At 38.0% G+C, this 20,453-nt stretch overlaps 1 protein-coding gene across 1 annotated transcript in view; it reads right to left on the reverse strand.

Annotated features, from left to right (window-relative positions):
* LOC136864119 (N-acetylglucosamine-6-sulfatase) overlaps positions 1-20,453 on the reverse strand; it is a 140,391-nt gene that overhangs the window by 57,457 nt on the left and 62,481 nt on the right. Inside the window, exon 5 of the mRNA XM_067140719.2 lies at positions 3,706-3,858. Coding sequence (XP_066996820.2) covers positions 3,706-3,858 — 153 coding nt within the window. The remainder of the gene's footprint in view (positions 1-3,705; positions 3,859-20,453) is intronic.

The raw sequence follows: 20,453 nt of genomic DNA on the forward strand, positions 1-20,453 counted from the left end.
TGCAAATGTAGTAAGCAGTCTGGCCTATGCTGACGACTTGGTCTTAATGGCAGATTGTGCCGAAAGCCTACAGTCTAATATTGTGGAACTTGAAAATAGGTGCAATGAGTATGGTATGAAAATTAGCCTCTCGAAGACTAAATTGATGTCAGTAGGTAAGAAATTCAACAGAACTGAATGTCAGACTGGTGATACAAAGCTAGAACAGGTCGATAATTTCAAGTATTTAGGTTGTGTGTTCTCCCAGGATGGTAATATAGTAAGTGAGATTGAATCAAGGTGCCGTAAAGCTAATGCAGTGAGCTCGCAGCTGCGATCGACTGTATTCTGTAAGAAGGAAGTCAGCTCCCAGACGAAACTATCTTTACATCGGTCTGTTTTCAGACCAACTTTGCTTTACGGGAGCGAAAGCTGGGTGGACTCAGGATATTTTATTCATAAGTTAGAAGTAACAGACATGAAAGTAGCAAGAATGATTGCTGGTACAAACAGGTGGGAACAATGGCAGGAGGGCACTCGGAATGAAGAAATAAAGGCTAATTTAGGAATGAACTCGATGGATGAAGCTGTACGCATAAACCGGCTTCGGTGGTGGGGTCATGTGAGGCGAATGGAGGAGGATAGGTTACCTAGGAGAATAATGGACTCTGCTATGGAGGGTAAGAGAAGTAGAGGTAGACCAAGACGACGATGGTTAGACTCGGTTTCTAACGATTTAAAGATAAGAGGTATAGAACTAAATGAGGCCACAACACTAGTTGCAAATCGAGGATTGTGGCGACGTTTAGTAAATTCACAGAGGCTTGCAGACTGAACGCTGAAAGGCATAACAGTCTATAATGATAATGTATGTATATATGTATGTATTATTATTTGTCCATACAGAATCCTCCCATTTTCATTATTCACTGTTCTGACACATGTGAATGAGGTAGGAAAATTATACAGCAGAATTTTGACATTCCAATGGTGTATCTACTTCAATCCGGAAATAATGGACATTCAGTACGTCCAAAAAAAAAAAAGTTATAATGTTATGAAGGTTACGGGATGTTCCATTTGAGGTAGGCATGTATTTTCATGTTTAAATGATGATGTTAAACAGACACAGTAATATTACAATAATTTCAAGTGCAGTATGTTAGATTTTAATAATTAAGAAGCCAAAATACCATAAAGAATATTTGTTGTTTTAGTTATGTATAATTTTTGTATCATTAATTATTTTAACAATTTATCATAACAATAACATTTAAAAAATACTTATAGCTGGTTGAAAATAAATATTTCAAGATCTTGGTCCTTAGAACAAATTCACATTCATAATCATCATCATCATCATCATCATCATCATCAACATCGTCGTCATTATTATTATTTTAGGTTTCTGATAATAATGCATCAAAATTATAATTAAAATAAGCATCAAATGATCATTTTTGCATAACGTATGGTCTAAAACCGTTAAAAAGGGAAATTGTATGAGCGATTAGTTTTACCACAACCTATTGGGTAATTTTCATCGCATTTCATATTCAAAATGATGGGAAACCAAGCTGACGAGAAATGAATAATTTTGCGAGTTTGTGTGGGTTACTAAGTATTCTATACATAAAATTTTTGAGAATTTTTGGACCAATTTTGACTACAAAGTGGAAGAATTAATCGGTTTTAACGGATCTTACGATACAGCGGAAGAGATGAGAAGAGATATAGAATCACCACAATAAAAGGGGAATGTCTGACCACTGACCAACATCTTTGACAGAAAGGAGGTTAAGGCATGCCATCAGAATGCACCAACAGAGAAAGCCAAATCAGATTTTTAAAGCTTGGTGTCAGGGGAAAACAAGAAAGGAACAACCCAGACTAAAATGAATAGACTATATTCTTGGACTTGCCTAGAAAAAGTAGAAAATACCAAATGATGTAAAGAGATTGACAAAGGACCAAATTTTATACAAGAACTGGAAGAAACTTCATGTGTAAAAGGGCATTATGTAGTGAAAAATGAAATGAAGCATGGCTTTTAGTGCCGGGAGTGTCCGAGGTAATACTTGGCTCATCAGGTATAGGTCTTTTGATTCGACGCCCTTAGGTGACCTGCACATCTTTATGAGGATGAAATGATGATGAAGACGACACTTACACCCAACCCCCATGCCAGCAGAATTAACCAATGGTGGTTAAAATTCCCGACCCTGCCGGGAATTGAACCCGGGACCCCTGTGACCAAAGGCCAGCACGCTAACCATTTAGCCATGGAGCCGGACACAAAGTAGAAGAAGTGGTGGTGGTGGTGGTGGTGGTGGCGGCGGCGGCGGCAGCAGCAGTAGAGTTCTCATCATTACCCTTCTCCTAAATTTCAGTTGCAATGGCTTGCATTGCTGTAAATCACACTCACTCACTCTATAGGTTTCTTAGGGATGTGAAGTTCCTGTACCGATCTCACAATCCTCTTCCATCCTTTTCGATCTTCAGCCTGCTCTTCCCAGTTATCAATTTGGAAGGTCCGGCATATCTTGTTGATCTCCTTCTTCCAGGTGCTTCAGGGTCTTCCTGAAGGTCTTATCCCATTAAGAGATCCCTTGTATAGATCTAATGGTTCTCTGTTATCCTGCATCCTCAGTACATGTCCAGCCCAGCGCAGTCTGTTGGATTCTATCACACCCATTATTGTGTGTTTTTGACAGAGGGTGTAAATCTCATAATTAGATCTGTTCTGCCAGCTTTGAGAGATAGGACTGAACCATGGGCCAAATATTTTTCTATAAACTTTATTCTCAAAGACTTGCAACTGCTGCTGCTCTTTCTTGGTTATACTCCATGTCTCAGAATCATACAGAAGTACTGGTTGAATGATTGCATTGTAGATAATCATTTTTGCATTCCTTGTTAAAAACTTGGAGCCTAATATAGGGCTCATAGAGTAAAATGCCTCATTTGCAACATGAAACTACCTCACTCCTCATTTCCCTAGTATGCCTCTTCAGTGACACCTAGGCTGTTTATGACAGCTGTTGGTGGAGCTGTAGAGGATCAAACCAGCCTTCGGGCTGAATACCCAACATACATACAATTCTAGCTTGGTGTTTCTGTTGCCTTTGGTTTTGCTCATCGATTAATACACCAAGGAATTTAAACTATTCCACTCTTTTAAATATATATTTCCCAATCTTTAAAGGCAATCTGTCAACCTCCTCATGATTCACTCTCTGTACAACCATGTAATGTGGCTTTTTATCATTTATTCATAACCCAATTTTTGCTGCCATTCCCTCTAGTTCCACAAATAACTGCCTAATTTCTAATTCATTGCGGCCAATAAGAACAATATCATCCGCATATGCAAGGACTTTAAGTTGTCTCCCCAATATGATGCCAGTAGGTACAAGAGCAAATTTCCTGATAATCTTCTCCAAAGCAATGTTGAATAGAAGAAGAGATAGTGCATCCCCTTGCCTCAGACCAGTTTCATTCTGTAAATTGCTGTAAATCTACTGCATTTTATATGTTAAACAAAAAAGGTACTGCTTAGCTGGCACACACTAGTTTCAACATGAAAATGCAATGCTGACAAACTCTTCAATAAGTCATGTAACAACACAGTCCTGAACATGACTTCAGAATATGATGATGTCCTTCAACCAAGTGAGTTGTAGTGTTTAATGTGTCAAATAGCAAAAAAAAAAAAAAAAGACTTACAATAACATCAGTTAAATAGTCGCTACTATAGCGTCTGGCTGTTCCATTAACAGAAAGTGTATAGTTATAATAGCGGGAGTTGCCAACCAATCCAATCCACCAGTCCCATCCAGGTGGGACATGTTCAGGACCTCCTGCGCCATGCTTTCCATACTGAAAAGACAAATTTAATAAGAAAATTCACAATAGCAATACCACAATCAATATAATGCAACTACCAACACAGAAAAGTTTGGAAGTACAATGGAAAGCATAATATACAAGCAAAACTTACACAGAAAAACTACCTCCATTAAGGTCATGGAGAGCCCTGGAGGAGCGAAAGTCATCCAATATTTTTAATTTTATCACTGCTGTAAGCTGAGTAAACCCCAAGGCCATGAATAAGAATAGAATTAGAAACTTTAATTACCAAGTTTCTTGACTATGATATGGAAGACGTTCACCCAACTGAGGCATAAACGCTCAGGTAAAAAAACGAACAGGAGCAAAAATATATACGTAGACTTTTTTGGGATGTAAAGACCTGGAAGCGAACAGGGACACGCAAACACAAACTTATTTTATAAGATGCAGGAAATGACACAGAAATAAATGTGATTGTAACAGGTGATCTCAATTTACCAAATGTCAATTGAAAAAGTAACGCGAATGACAGACATGACCAAAAAATTGTAAATATACTAATTTGAGGACAGCTGAATCAGAAAATAATGGAACCAAATAGAGGGAAGAATATTTTAGACATAGTGCTGATAAAAAACCATATGAGCTTTATAGAGAAACCAAAGTTGTAGATGTTATAAAGGATCATGAAGCAATTTTAGACAATGTTACAAATAAATGTGATAAGAAGGAAGATTATAAAAGTAGGACTGTTACCTAAGCAGTACCATATGGTTGATAAGAGGGGCATGAGGGAGTTAAGTAAAAATTGATCAGTGAAAACTGGTAAATAAAAATGTAAACAGTCTATGGGATGGGTTTAAAGCAATTGCTGATGTGTGTAAAAATGGGCAGTAACTTTATAAGTAGTATGGAATGTTAAAGACACACTATGCTGTAACAGAGAAATTTAAGAAGGAGATGTAGGTCAGAAAGAGAGTTAGGAATGCTTCTGAAAGTATAGAGAGACTGAAGGAAATTTCCAGGAAACTGAATTTAGCAAAAAAGTCAGCTAAAGATAACATGGTGGCAAGCATAACTGGAAGTCATATGAATTTTAATGAAAAATGGAATGGTAATTATATGTACTTTAAGGCAGGAACCTATTATACTCTTCCACTTTTCACTACAATTCTTATGACTGCCAAAGTCCCATACCAGGAAGGACATTCCAGGAATATTTATGGACAAGGGGAACATACATGTGAGGATTTACAGAAGGCAGAAGTATTTAATCAGCAGTACACAAAGACAGTTGGACATAATGATAATGTCCACCTGGAGGAGGTGAAATTTACCTATGATAAGAAAGATATTACATGTTTCATGGCATGGGTTACTGTAGTCACATCCTAGTTCGTGAACCATGGGCAACGGCTGAGTGGGCTATTAAGTAGTTGTGAGAGTCAGGATACCAGTTGCTACTGAATGGGAGTGGGCATCTTGGACATATTCTGAGTCATGGCCCTCCTTGTGCTCAGGCAGCTAGGACTACACAATCCACCAGTGGTCCCTAACTCATTAGAAGAGAAATCCTCACTTGGACTATGTGTAAATAGGGTAGCATCCTGCTTCACGAATTTACCAAGTTCAGAACATTTTAAGCAAGCCTCGGACCTATGGGAGTAACGGAGTCCCACTCCCACTCCCATTTGACAGGCAAGGGACTCCTTGTTAACAACTTGGCAAATGAAATGGAATTCGATGGGGAGCTATCAGTATTAATGGGGCTTATGGGAGAAAGAAAGTAGAACTGGCTGAGTCGGCAAAGAGGATGCACCTGGACGTGCTAGGAGTAAGAGATATTTGGGTAAGAGGAGATAATGAGGAAGAGATAGTATATTATAAAGTGTACTTGGCTGGTGTTAAAAAGCGAACGGCAGAGTGTAGGGTAGGGCTGTTCATCAGGAATACTATTGCACCCAGCATAGTTTCTGTTAGACATGTAAATGAGCAAATGATTTTGGTAGATTTGGCAATTGGAGGAATTTGGATGAGAATTGTCTCAGTGTATTCACCATGTGAGGGTGCAGATGAGGTTGAAATTGACAAGTTTTATGAAACATTGAGTGACATCATAGTCAGGGTCAACAGCAAGCGATTTCAATGTGAGAGTTGGCAATAGAACTGAAGGATATGAAAGGGCGATTGGTAAATGTGGGGAAGATATGGAAGCTAATGGGAATGGGAAGCGTTTGCTGGACTTCTGTGCCAGTATGGGTTTAGCAGTTATGAATACATTCTTCAAGCATAAGGCTATTCACCACTACACATGGGAGGGTAGGAGTACCAGATCCATAATAGACTATATCTTAACAGACTTCGAATTCAGGAAATCTGTTAGGAATGTATGAGTTTTCTGGGATTTTTTAATTATACAGACCACTATCTGATCTATAGTGAACTAAGTTCTCTAGGCCTAGGATAGAGAAAGTGAAATCTGTCTGCAAAAGAATAAGGGTAGAAAATCTCCAGGACAAGGAAATTAGACAGAAGTACATGGATATGCTTAGTGACAAGTTCCGAACAGCGGGCAGTAAACAGGTTCAGGATATAGAAAGAGAATAGGTGACATACAGGGATGCTGTATTGGAAACAGCAAGGGAATGCCTAGGAACAACTGTGTGTAAAGATGGAAAAAAGGGAATACCTTGGTGGAACGATGAGGTGAGAGCAGCTTGTATATGTAAAAAGAAGGATTATCAGGAATGGCTCCAAACAAGGGCTGATGCAGACAGGGAATTGTATGGTGATGAAAGAATCAGAGTTTAAAAAAATAGTTGTTGAATCCAAAAATAAGTCATGGGAAGATTTTGGTAATAACCTGGAAAGGCTAGGTCAAGCAGCAGGGAAACCTTTCTGGACTGTAATAAAGAATCTTAGGAAGGGAGGGGAAAAAGGAAATGAACAGTGTTTTGGGTAATTCAGGTGAACTCATAGATCCCCCAGGGAATCAATGGACAGGTGGAGGGAATATTTTGAAAATCTTCTCAGTGTAAAAGGAAATCTTCATGGTGGTGTCGTGAACAACAGAGCTCATGGGGCGGAGGAAAATGATGTTGGTGAAATTACGCTTGAGGAAGTGGAAAGGATGGTAAATAAACTCCATTCTCATAAAGCAGCAGGAATAGATGAAATTAGATATGAAATTGTGATGTACAGTGGGAAGGCAGGGATGAAATAGCTTCAAAGAGTAGTAAGATTAGCATGGAGTGTTGGTGAGGTACCTTCAGATTGGACAAAAGCAGTAACTGCACCCATCTGTAAACAAGGGAACAGGAAGGATTTTAACAACTATAGAGGTATCTCATTGATTAGTATACCAGGCAAAGTATTCACTGGCATCTTGGAAGGGAGGGGGCGATCAGTGGTTGAGAGAAAGTTGGATGAAAGCTAGTGTGGTTTCAGACCACAGAGGGGCTGTCAGGATCAGATTTTCAGTATGCGCCAGGTAACTGAAAAATGCTACGAGAGGAATAGGCAGTTGTGTTTATGTTTCATAGATCTAGAGAAAGCATATTGACGGGGTACAGAGGGAAAAGATGTTCACCATACTGGGGGACTATGGGATTAAGGGTAGATTATTAACCCCTTCAGTGGCACGCCCGAGAAATTCTCGGGTGGCGCACGCCTGCCCATAACGTCACCGCCCGAGAAATTCTCGTTTAGCTGCAGTGTTCATTTCGCGATCGCCCAATAATTTCTCGAGTACTCTAATCGTTTGGGAAAATGTTTTCAAGTATTCTCAACAGATGGCGGGAGGATTTCCAGCTGTATTCACGTAGCGTCTGGCTTAAAATATGCCTTATCTTCTCTACTTTACATATACAACCTCTGGCCAGCTGACGAGGTAAAAAGAAATGGCGAGCGCGAAATGGAAGAGAAGTTTGTCTGAAGACAAAATAAGGAACTACATCAAAGATGAATCACTAAGTGACATTAGTATTTCTGATAGTAGCTATAATGATTCTATTGATTCTTCAGATGATGACCTTAGTAATTCTAGTGAAAGTGAAGAAGATATTACGTCAGACGCTAAGGTGATGGTAGATGTTGAATATACATTCGTTTGGAAAAAGTGTAAGCCTGGGGATAGTGTGTGAACTAATTTTATTCAATTTACGGGAAATCCTGGTGTGAAGCTTAGCTTATTACCAGAGGTGAGTGCGATTGACTGTTTTGAACTGATTCTAACAGATGAAGTTGTAAATTTGACAGTGACCGAAAAAAATTCGTTGGCCCTATGCTAAAAGTGCATTGAAAACCTTGTAAATAAATCTCCGCATGGAAGGGTACAGTTTTGGAAAAAAGAAGCTCTTACAAAATTTGGCAATTTATTGCGTTAGTATTGCTGATGGGAATAATACAAAAGCCTGAAATAAAAATGCATTGCTCACAGGACAGTATAGGCCCTACTCAAAACACCAATATTTTATGAAACTATATCACAGGCCTACTCTAAGAAGTGTAAATAGAGTGTAAAGTAAGTTTTTATTAACCTTGAATAATATATGAATGTGTTCCCTTAATAATTGTTACTCATTCCTTGCTTCCTAAAAATAAATAAATTCCTCCGAAAAAACCTCACTTTTCTGGCACAGGAGGTCTGCCAAAACCCGCCACCGAAGGGGTTAAAATCAATCGAAGGCATTTATGTTGACAATTGGGATGCAGTAAAGATTGATGGTGGAATGATTTCTTGGTTCAGGGTACTTACAGGGTTAGACAAGGCTGAAATATTTCACCTTTGTTGTTCGTAGTTTACATGGATCATCTGCTGAAAGGTATAAAGTGGAAGTGAGGGATTCAGTTAGGTAGAAATGTAGTAAGCAGTCTGGTCTATGCTGACGACTTGGTCTTAATGGCAGATTGTGCCGAAAGGCTGCAGTCTAATATCTTGGAACTTGAAAATAGGTGCAATGAGTATGGTATGAAAATTAGCCTTTTGAAGACTAAACTGATGTCAGTAGGTAAGAAATTCAACAGAAATGAATGTCAGATTGGTGACACAAAACTGGAGCAGGTAGATAATTTCAAGTATTCAAGATGTATGTTTTTTTTTTTTTTTTCAGCTTTATGTCGCACCGACACAGATATGTCTTATGGCGATGATGGGACAGGAAAGGCCTAGGAATTGGAAGGAAGTGGCCGTGGCCTGAATTAAGGTACAGCTCCAGCATTTTCCTGGTGCGAAAATGGGAAACCACAGAAAACCGATGTATGTTCTCCCAGGATGGTAATATAGTAAGTGAGATTGAATCAAGGTGCAGTAAAGCTAATGCAGTGAGCTCGCAGTTGCAATCAACAGTATTCTGTAAAAAGGAAGTCAGCTCCCGGACAAAACTATCCTTACATCGGTCTGTTTTCAGATCAACTTTGCTTTACGGGAGCAAAAGCTGGGTGGACTCAGGATATCTTGTTCATGAGTTAGAAGTAACAGACATGAAAGTAGCGAGAATGATTGCTGGTACAAACAGGTGGGAACAATGACAGGAGGGTACTCAGAATGAGGAGATAAAGACTGTTAGGAATGAACTCGATGGATGAAGCTGTACGCATAAACCGGCTTCGGTGGTGGGGTCATGTGAGGCGAATGGAGGAAGATAGGTTTCCTAGGAGAATAACGGACTATGTTATGGAGGGTAAGAGAAATAGACGGAGACTAAGACGATGATGGTTAGACTTAGTTTCTAACGATTTAAAGATAAGAGGTATAGAATTAAATGAGGCCACAGCACTAGTTGCAAATAGAGGGTTGTGGCAACATTTAATAAATTCACAGAGGCTTGCAGACTGAACTCTGAAAGGCATAACAGTCTATAATGATGTATGTATGTATGTATGTATGTATGTATGTATGTATGTATGTATGTAAGAAAGATATTTTAAAAAAGATAAACAATTCGAAAGCTAGATAAGCAGTTGGAATAGACAAGATTTCTGTGGAAAGGTTATTCCAGTGAGGCTCAACTAGTAGGATTCAAGCAAAATGTAGCAGATATTTTAAATTCAGGTCAAATGGACTGTTTTACCATGACCTATACAACGCTTTTGATAGCATAGGTCATTGGAGACTACTGACGAAAATAAGGGCAACTGGATTAGACAAAAGAGTGATTGAATGGGTTTCTAGAAAGCAGAACTTAGAGGATTAGAGTAGCTGATCCTGTATTTATTAAGAGGGGGAGGGGGGGTTCTGCACGGCAGTATTTCTGGACTTTTATGTTTCCTTATGAATATAAATAGTATGAGTAAAGAATTCAAAACACTGATACAGATTTTTGTGGATGACGTTACATTGTACGGAGTAATAAATAAGTTACAAGGTTGTGAGTGACTGAAAAAAGACCTCGACAATGTTCAGCAAACAGTGGTATGGTAGTAAACAGGGTGAAAAGTCAGGTTGTAAGTTTTACCCTAAGGAACAGTACTCTCAGTTTTAATTTTTGTGTTGATGGGTTGAAAATTCTCATGGGATCATTGTACAGTAATGTGCCAGTTCACTGTCCTAAACTGATAGTTTATTGGAACTAAAATGGATGCAATTGCCACGGCATGAGTAAATACGGCACATAAATTCAATCATCTATGTCAGTAAAATGTAATGTATGGTGTGATCGAGTCAGGAAAGATCAAGGCAGCAGTGAATAAGACAAAGTATAGCCTGGAATTGTTACAACACTACTATAAAAGAAAACTGCAAATTGAAACAGAACACCGAGACAACGATCGTATTGAGATAGATATACATCGCGAATAGCAGATCAAGACTTGAAGAGAATCTTAATAAAATTTAAAGAAGATGATTTACTCCACATAATTTAACGGAAGAACACAGAAAATAAAGGGCGAAAATAAAGTGGCAAGTTCGTAAGGAAGATAGCGAGAAAAACTTACGTCACAACTTCTAATTGGCAAGGGATGACCACTGATAGCTACCAAGAAAGAAATATTTAAGATACGGGAAATAACTGAATTGACATATAGAACAGCATTTATAACACAAATAGGTGAATTAAGAGTAGACATCTTGGTAATCTACAAGCGGAATTAGAATTGAAGTTAAAAAATGTCACACTTTATATAGAAACTAGCTGATGTACCCGTGCTTCGCTACGGGATTCTCAGAAAGACTGACTTGGTGGTTTTCCTAACTTAATCCAACATAGGTCATTACAAAAACGTCAGTAGGAATGTAGCGATTGAAAGCAATGTTATCATATAAAATACTCGATCAAATGAAACACCGCAAACTTTCTCACTTTCAACGAACAGTACTACGGTGCCGATCTAAGAGTCCGAAGTTCCAGAGCTGGAATAACCAGGTCGCAGACTGCCGTGAACACTCCTCTGTCATTATTCCGTTAAACATGCACACTACTCATTCCAATCAGTGCCTCCGAGTAGGGATTGAATAGCTCGAATACTATGATGAACCAATGTGTTACGAACCAGATATATCAGAAAATGTATGAACCAGAGGAATGGCATGCTACTTCCCGCCAATATACAGGCAGGCTGTTTCAGTCAGTACGACCAGGCGAGTTGGCCGTGTGGTTAGGGGCGCGCAGCTGTGAGAGTGATATATATAGATTTATCTATACGATCACTAATGACATAAATAACTTATTTGAGAATTACATTTCAGGCCTTCCCCTAAACTACCATTTCACTCAGCGAGAATAAAATAATTTATAGCCTAGATTGTAGTGGATCATCACCCGACATTACATGACGATTTTCATTAAATTCTCTTCAGCCGTTTCCTCTTGATGCGTGTACATACATACATATAGACGGACAGACAGAAATTACGGGAAAGTAAAAAAAAAAAAACATTTCCTTGTTACTGTAGACATGACAGATACAGAAATACCATTCATTTCAAATTCTGAGCAATGTACAGGCAAAACACTTATTTTATATATAGATTACATTTCAGGCCTTCCCCTAAACTACCATTTCACTCAGTGTGAATTACATTATTGATAGAATAGATTATAGTGACCTATTCCCAGACTTTGCATACCAATTTTCGAGAAGATACGACCACTAATACAATAAATGTTTGACAATTAAATTTTAGGCCTTCCCCTAAACTACCATTTTTCTCAGCGTGTATAGCCTATATTGTAGCGACTTATTTCCAATGTTTGTCTACTGATTTTCATTAAGGCACGACCACTAATAACATAAATATTTGAGAATTAAATTTCAGGCCTTCCCCTGAACTATCATTTCACTCAGCGTGATCAAAATAATTTATAGCCTAGATTGTAGCGGTTAATCACCCGACTTTACATTCCGATTTTCATTAAATTCTCTTCAGCCGTTTTCTCGTGATGCGTGTACAGACAGACAGACAGACAGACAGAAATTACGGAAAAGTAAAAAATGCATTTTCTTGCTACTGTGAACATGACCGATACAGAAATACCATTATTTTCAAATTATAAGCAATGTACAGACAAAACTCTTATTTTATATACAGGGTGAAGCGAAATTCGCGCACTCAGGCGTCGCAGCGCGACTGCTCACATGCCAGCAATAAAAAAATGTCTCTCACAAAAGTTCGTCCTTCGAGTATATCCGGCAGAAAAAGGGCGTTGAAGAGTGACAATCTGGCAACACTGTAACCACATGTAGGGTAACTACCTCTGTCAGCACGTATTCTTTGTGCTGTACAGTTGGTGCAGTGGTTACAGTTTTGGGTTAGCATTCAGGAGGTCGAGGGGTCGATCCTGGGTTGAAGCGTATTTTTTTTATTTCATAAATGTAGTCCAGGTGGTATGGTATCTGGCAACTAAATCGTCAACAGCCATTGCAGCGGGTCCTCTAGAAACCCTTTGCACTTACATACTACGATCCTACAAATGGACGAACAATCGTTTCCCTTGGTCAGCTTTGAAAGACGTCCTTTCCACGTCGTGGGCGTGAATTTATTCGCACAAATTCATATACTAAATGCGAAACCTGTTTTCTTTCTACCGTCCTCCAACGATCTCATAGATTAGTAGCAACTGTTATTCTTGCCTCGTTCAAGTCCATTGTATTTCGTAAGGGCTTACATTACCAATAGGCCTAGCAAGGTATTTGTTGTGTTCAGCGTTACAAAATGTTGTAAATGTAGGATACATGAGACCTAAGGTACGGAGTCTTACTGTATTACAGTATGTAATGTCCGATGGAAATTAGTAAACAAAAAATTGTGCCTTAACCCAGGATCGAACCCTCTACCACCTGCATGCCAACCCAAAACCCTATCCAATGCACCAACTGCTCAGCACGGATACTTGATGCTGACAGAGGTACTTACCGTACATGTGGTTACAGTGTTGCCAGATTGCCACTATTCAACGTCCTTTCTCTGCCTGATATACTCGCAGGACGAACTTTTGTGAAAGACATTTTTATTGCTGGCATGTAGGGAGTCGCACTGCGACGCCCGAGTGCGCGAATTTCGCTTCACTCTGTATATAGATTACATTTCAGGCCTTCCCCTAAACTACCATTTCACTCAGTGTGAATAACATTATTGATAGCCTAGATTATAGCGACCTATTCCCCGACTTTGCATACTAATTTTCGTGAAGATAAATATTTGACAATTAAATTTTAGGCCTTCCCCTAAACTACCATTATTCTCAGCGTGTATAGCCTATATTGTGGCGACTTATTTCCCATCTTAGTCTACCGATTTTCATTAAGACACGACCACTAATAACATAAATATTTGAGAATTACATTTCAGGCCTTCCCTAAACTACTATTTCGCTCAGCGCGAATAAAATAATTTATAGCCTAGATAGTAGCGGTTCAACACCCGACTGTACATTCCGATTTTCATTAAATTCTCTTCAGCCGTTTTCTCGTGATGCGTGTACAGACAGACAGACAGAGAGACAGACAGACAGACGGACAGACAGACAGACATTACGGAAAAGTAAAAAATGCATTTTCTTGTTACTGTGAACATGAACGATACAGAAACGCCATTCTTTTCAAATTCTGAGCAATGTACAAACTGTTATTTTATATATAGATTACATTTCAGGCCTTCCCCTAAACTACCATTTCACTCAATGTGAATAACATTATTAATAGCCTAGATTATGGCGACCTATTCCCCGACTTCGCACACCAATTTTCGTGAAGATACGACCACTAATACAATAAATATTTGACAATTAAATTTTAGGCCTACCCCTAAACTACCATGTTTCTCAGCGTGTATAGCCTATATTGTAGCGACTTATTTCACATGTTTGTCTACCGATTTTCATTAAGACACGACCACTAATAACATAAATATTTGAGAATTAAATTTCAGGCTTCCCCTAAACTACCATTTCACTCAGCATGATTAAAATAATTTATAGCCTAGATAGTAGCGGTTCAACACCCGACTGTACATTCCGATTTTCATTAAATTCTCTTCAACCGTTTTCTCGTGATGCGTGTACATACATACAGACAGACAGACAGACAGACAGACAGACAGACAGACAGACAGACAGACAGACAGACAGACAGACAGACAGACAGAAATTACGGAAATGTAAAAAATGCATTTTCTTGTTATTGTGGACATGACCGATACAAAAATAGCATTCTTTTCAAATTCTGAGCAATGTACAGACAAAACTCTTATTTTATATATATAGATTACCATGTTAGAAGGCTATGAAATCCCTATGATGATCAAATTGACTTCATCTATATTTACTTTTGTTGCATTTGCGCAAGAAATGGCTGTCAAGGTGTGCTAAGACGACGATGGCCCGATGTCTGGAGGAGGCTAACCTGAGATGACGGCTAGGGAAACCCGACCTATCCCATAACATCCCAGTGACCAGCAAAGGATGTAGTGGCCATGTCTGATCTATAGATGTCCCAGTACATCTAATGCAAACTCCGTTGGAGCAGATGGAAAAAGATGAGTCATATACATTAGTGCAGTAAGTAGAATAATCTTTTTCGAATAAAATTATATTTTCTTGTGTACGGTGAACAAATAGTAAGGCACTGAGATCTTTAACTTAGCTCAGAAATAGTAAATTCTCGCAAATTAATAATATATTTGTGTCGAAATGAAGGAATGATAGGTAGTCATCTGTATGATATAACCAATGCTTGGCTAGGATATATCTATATATATATATAAAAGAACATGTCCTGACTGACTGACTGATTCATCATCGCCGAACCAAAACTACTGGACATAATGAATGAAATTTTGAGGATACATTTATATTACAATGTAGGTGCTCGCTAAGGAAGGATTATTGGATATTCCGTTGCTAAGGGGGTTAAAAGGGGGGGTGAATTTTTAAAATTAGTGTATCTATATCTCAGAACTTTAAAAGCTTACAGGTGTAAAAATTGGCATTTAGAATCACCTTTAAAAATAAAGAAACACGTATTTTTTTGTTTTTTGGAAAATCCCAATAGAAGGGGTGAAAAAGGGTGAAAAATGGGTTGAATGCCTTTACTGAGGCTACGTATATTTCAGAACCTGAAGATATTACAGGCCTGAAAATGGGTACTTGGGATCTCCTTTAAAAATAAATAAACACATATTTTTTCGTTTTGGGGAAAATCCAAATAATGGAGGTGAAAAGGGGGGTGAATTTATAAAATGAATGTATCTATATCTCAAAACTTTAAAAGCTTACAGGTGTAAAAATTGGCATTTAGAATCTCCTTTAAAAATAAAGAAACACGTATTTTTTTGTTTTCGGAAAATCCCAATAGGAAGGGTGAGAAAGGGGTTGAATATATTTTATGCGGATACTTATATCTCAGAAACTGAAGATATTACAGACCTGAAAATTGGTATTTGGGATCTACTTTAAAAATTAAAAAAATGTATATTTTTTTGGAAAATCCACATAGTGGGGGGGGGGGGGGTTTGTGGAATTTTAAAATGAGTGTATCTATATCTCAAAACTTTAAAAGTTTGCAGATGTAAAAATTTATATTTAGGATCTCCTTTAAAAATAAAGGAACACATTTTTTTTTTTTTTCTGTAAATCCCAATAGGAGGGGTGAATAATGGGTTGAATGAGGATATATATATATCTCAGAAACAGAAGATATCACAGACCTGAAAATTTGTATGTGGGATCTCCTTTAAAAATAAAGTAACCCATATTTTTTTGTTTCTGTAAAATCCAGTTAATGGGGGTTAAACAGGAGTGACAAATTGGGGTGAATTTTTTGAAAGACTATATCTACAGAATATCTCAGAAACGTAAAATGTTACAGACGTAAATATTGGTATTTGGAATCTCCACTAAATGTAAAGAAATATAGGTGATTTGTTTTTGGGAACTCCACTTAAGGAGAACTAAAAAGGTGGGTGAAATTTTAAAATGAGAATATCTACATATATCTCAAAAAACATAACATGTTACAGAAGTGAAAAATGGTATTTTTATCTCTATTAAAAATAAAGAAACACGTATTTTTAGTTTTCGGAAAAACCACCTGGGTGTGTGTGGGGGTAAAAGAGACTGAAAATGGTGTTGAATTATTTTAATTAGTCTACTGATATCTCAAAAACTGAAGATGTTACAGACGTGAAATTTGGTATTTGGAATCTGTTTTAAAAGTAAAGAAACACGTATTCTCGGAAAATCCAATGAAGGGGGGGGGGGTGAAAGAAGTGAAAAATTAATTAATTGTATGAGGATACTTACATGTAATAAAGACTAAAGTTGTTACAGACGTGAAAATTGGTATTTGTGTCTTCTTAAAAAAAAAAAGAAAAACACGTTTTGGGGGGAATCATCTTGGGGGCGGGAGTGAAAAGGAGTTGAATTCCTTTCATGGGGACACGTATCTCAAAAACTGAAGACGTTAGAGTCATGATAAATGGTATTTAGAAGATCCTTTACTATTAAAGAAACAAGTACTTTTGCTGGAAAATTCACTTGTGGGGGGGGGGGGGGAGGAGGAGTGTGAAAGGAAGTGAAAAAAGAGAATTATTTTTATGGGGATACTTATATCTCAAAACTGAAGGTAACAGACTTGAACATTCGTGTTTGGAATCTCCTTTACACATAAAGAAACTCGCCTTCTTTTTTTGGGGGTGGGAGGTAAATAAACTTAACGGCGGTGGGGTGAAAAAGGAGGTGAGACTAATTGATTTTACTGTTCATAATGTACTTATAAGGAGCCTCTGTGGCTCAGGCGGCAGCGCGCCGGCCTCTCACTGCTGGGTTCCGTGGTTCAAATCCCAGTCACTCCATGTGAGATTTGTGCTGGACAAAGCGGAGGCGGGACAGGTTTTTCTCCGGATATTCCGGTTTTCCCTGTCATCATTCATTCCAGCAACACTGTCCAATATCATTTCATTTCATTTTTCATTAACTAATCATTGCCCCAGAGGAGTGCGACAGGTTTCGGCAGCCGGAACAATTCGTATCCTCGCCGCTAGATGGGGGCTTTATTCATTCCATTCCTGACCCGGTCGAATGACTGGAAATGGGCTGTGGATTTTCGATGTACTTATTCTGATCATAAACCGATCATTTTTAATCATTCCTGGGTTCATTTTCAAGAGCCATCTTTTCCTTCGGAGAACGTTCTTAGATTACAGTAGATATTCCTGGCATATAAATAAAAATTTAAACACATTTGAAATAAATGATAGGAATTATATTGACCGTGCAATTGTTCACCTCTATAATAAGGTCAATAATGCATGGAAGTATGTCATTCGTATCGCCAGAAATCCCACGCACTTGTCTACACTCAACAATGGTACTGGTCACATTGTTAAAAATGACAATGGCAGCAGATGTAATTTACTGCCAAGTAGCAGCCTTGCATCTTGCTGTGGGGTCCAGAACATCTATAATAATAATAATAATAATAATAATAATTTTAATAATAATGTTCTGGACCATCGTCAAATGTGCGGACCGTGCTGGAAACGGGTCCTGGCCGGGTAATGACTACGATTGCAGTCCGGCCGCAGGTTCAGTACCACCAATTCAACCACGATGACACCACACCGGATCTCCTCAAGGATTTGATCCATATTAAAAATGTTTATAGGAAAAGATGGCAAAGATTTAGGAACCCAACTGAGCGGGTGGAATACCTGGACCTAGCCCGGGAAGTACGAAATCAATTGCTGGAAAGAAAGGATTGAAAAATGGGAGGAACTTTGCCGTAATCTCTCAGAAATCGAGTCAGATCGCGAATTTCCACAGATTATAGGCCTATATAAAACGTTAAGCATTCAATTATAAATTTCAGTATAATACCGTAGCGAAGCACGGGTATCTTGCTAGTGTGAAATATATAACATGTAAGTGCATTCGTAATGACATTTAATCAAATGATGAGGTTATCATATGTGATAATAAGATCTATAACGACATAATGGTTATTATTATTAGTGAATAACGGTTTAATATCTTGTAAGATGGAGATAGTACAGTGCCATATATAGATCATAGTTGGATTATATGAGGATATGAGAATAATGTGAAGTGAAGCAGAAATTGATTAAGAAGAAATGGAATAATCAAGTAGATAGATGATGGTTACAGAATTCTATGCGTCAAGTCAACGTGTATATGAAGGGTATTTGCATATGAAAGAAGAAATGCTACTTGCTTTACGTCGCTCCGACACAGATAGGTCTTATGGCGACGATGGGACAGGGAAGGGCTAGGAGTGGGAAGGAAGCGGCCGTGGCCTTAATTAAGGTACAGCCCCAGCATTTGCCTGGTGTGAAAGTGGGGAAACCACGGAAAAACATTTTCAGGGCTGCCGACAGTGGGGTTCGAACCTACTATCTCCCGAATACTGGATACTGGCCGCACTTAAGCAACTACACCTATCGAGCTTGGTGAAAGAAGAAATGTGATAATGAGATATGAAGGAAATGACATATGAATATTGAATGAATATGAAGAAGAATAACAAAAGTGATATTTATTGTTTCGTTGGTAAAGAAGAAGATAAGGTCAATAATGCATGGAAGCAGATAAAAATTAGAGGGTTGACGCAATTCAGGGTTAGTACTGTACTTGATTCCATGACGAGTGACAGTTCCTAGATATTCCATATCCAACATATTGAAAATATGTTATGCAGGTTATATATACAGTTTAGGCACCTGTAAATCATCAAGATGACTCACTGTAAGAAAAGTTGAGCAGGATATTAATCAAAATGTAACCCAGATCTTTACCATAATGACGATTATTTGATAAACAAATACATGGCACTTATTTTAACCACATGCACAAGTATGACAAGTTTTTCACATATAATTGCTGAAGGTAATGATTGTTAGAGTCTTCATAAATAATACTCTACACCTGTTTTTATAAATAACAGTGTGTGAGGTGTTGGAATTTTATTAATTACCTGATGTCAGATTTTGTGAGACACATTTAAATTTAACAAATTAACATTACCATATTCCAGGTTACATGGTTTTACATATCAGAATATGCACACAGTATCATCAAACTATACACAGAAGTGTACTTTTTTATGTATGACTTACCAGTATGTATATAATCTTCACACACGCAGAAGATAGAAAATAATATGATTAGTTAACCGATGGATAGACAAAATTGTATTACCTAGCTCCATATATAAATATCGTTAACATAATATACAATACTGTACCCATTCTACACAGGGTACTAATATAAATAATAATGAAATCTGCTTCTCTGCTACCCAACAACTGTTGGGTTGTCAGTGCGAACTGTGTCACACATGTGAATTTGGACCTGTTTAATGGCCGGATGCTCTTCCTGCCGCCAATCCTATACAGAGGGATGTAATCACTATTGAGTGTTTCTGTGGTGGTTTGTAGTGTGTTGTCTGAATATGAAGGGGAGAGTGGTGGGCAAACACAAGAACCCAGTCTCCAAATGAATTAAAATACCCTATCTGGCTGAAAATTGAACTTGGGACCCTCTGAACCGAAGTGCACTGATCATTCAACCACGGAGTCGGACTATTATTGACATCATTATAATGTACGGAAAAACCTACCTTGATGCTATTCAGCACTTATAACAACGTCTTTTATGAGATGAATAGCCATAAAAGCTTGATTTGAGAATAACTCAACTGTGATATCTCGTACGGTGAAAATGAATGAAAAATACAGTAAATGATCAGGAGTGACCTTTCCCGTAACTTTTTTTATGTGCAGGTTTTAGATAAAACAAATATTTTTGGGGATATTTGAATTTGTGAAGAATGATATATTCCTGAAAATCTCTGTTATTTTTCCTTACACGGTAAAATCGCATGAAACATATTCTAAACAATTTTCGTTATATACAGGTTTTTGATACGGTGAATATTAACGAAGAAATCTGACATTTACTGCCTTGGCCTCCATAAAAATACCAACCAATTTTGTTGTTATTGTTACCATTAAAATGCATGAGAAAACTCTACTCGTTGCTGGGAGAGCCTTATAATGTGCTATTTTCAGAGCTGAAAACAAGCAATTGTCCAAGTACATTTCAAAACCCTTTCCAGATCTGTTTCTGCATCCATAAGCAGAATAGGTTGGTGTAATTTTATTCAAA

Source organism: Anabrus simplex, chromosome 2 (genome assembly GCF_040414725.1).
Source record: "Anabrus simplex isolate iqAnaSimp1 chromosome 2, ASM4041472v1, whole genome shotgun sequence".
NCBI classification, from domain to species: domain Eukaryota; kingdom Metazoa; phylum Arthropoda; class Insecta; order Orthoptera; family Tettigoniidae; genus Anabrus; species Anabrus simplex.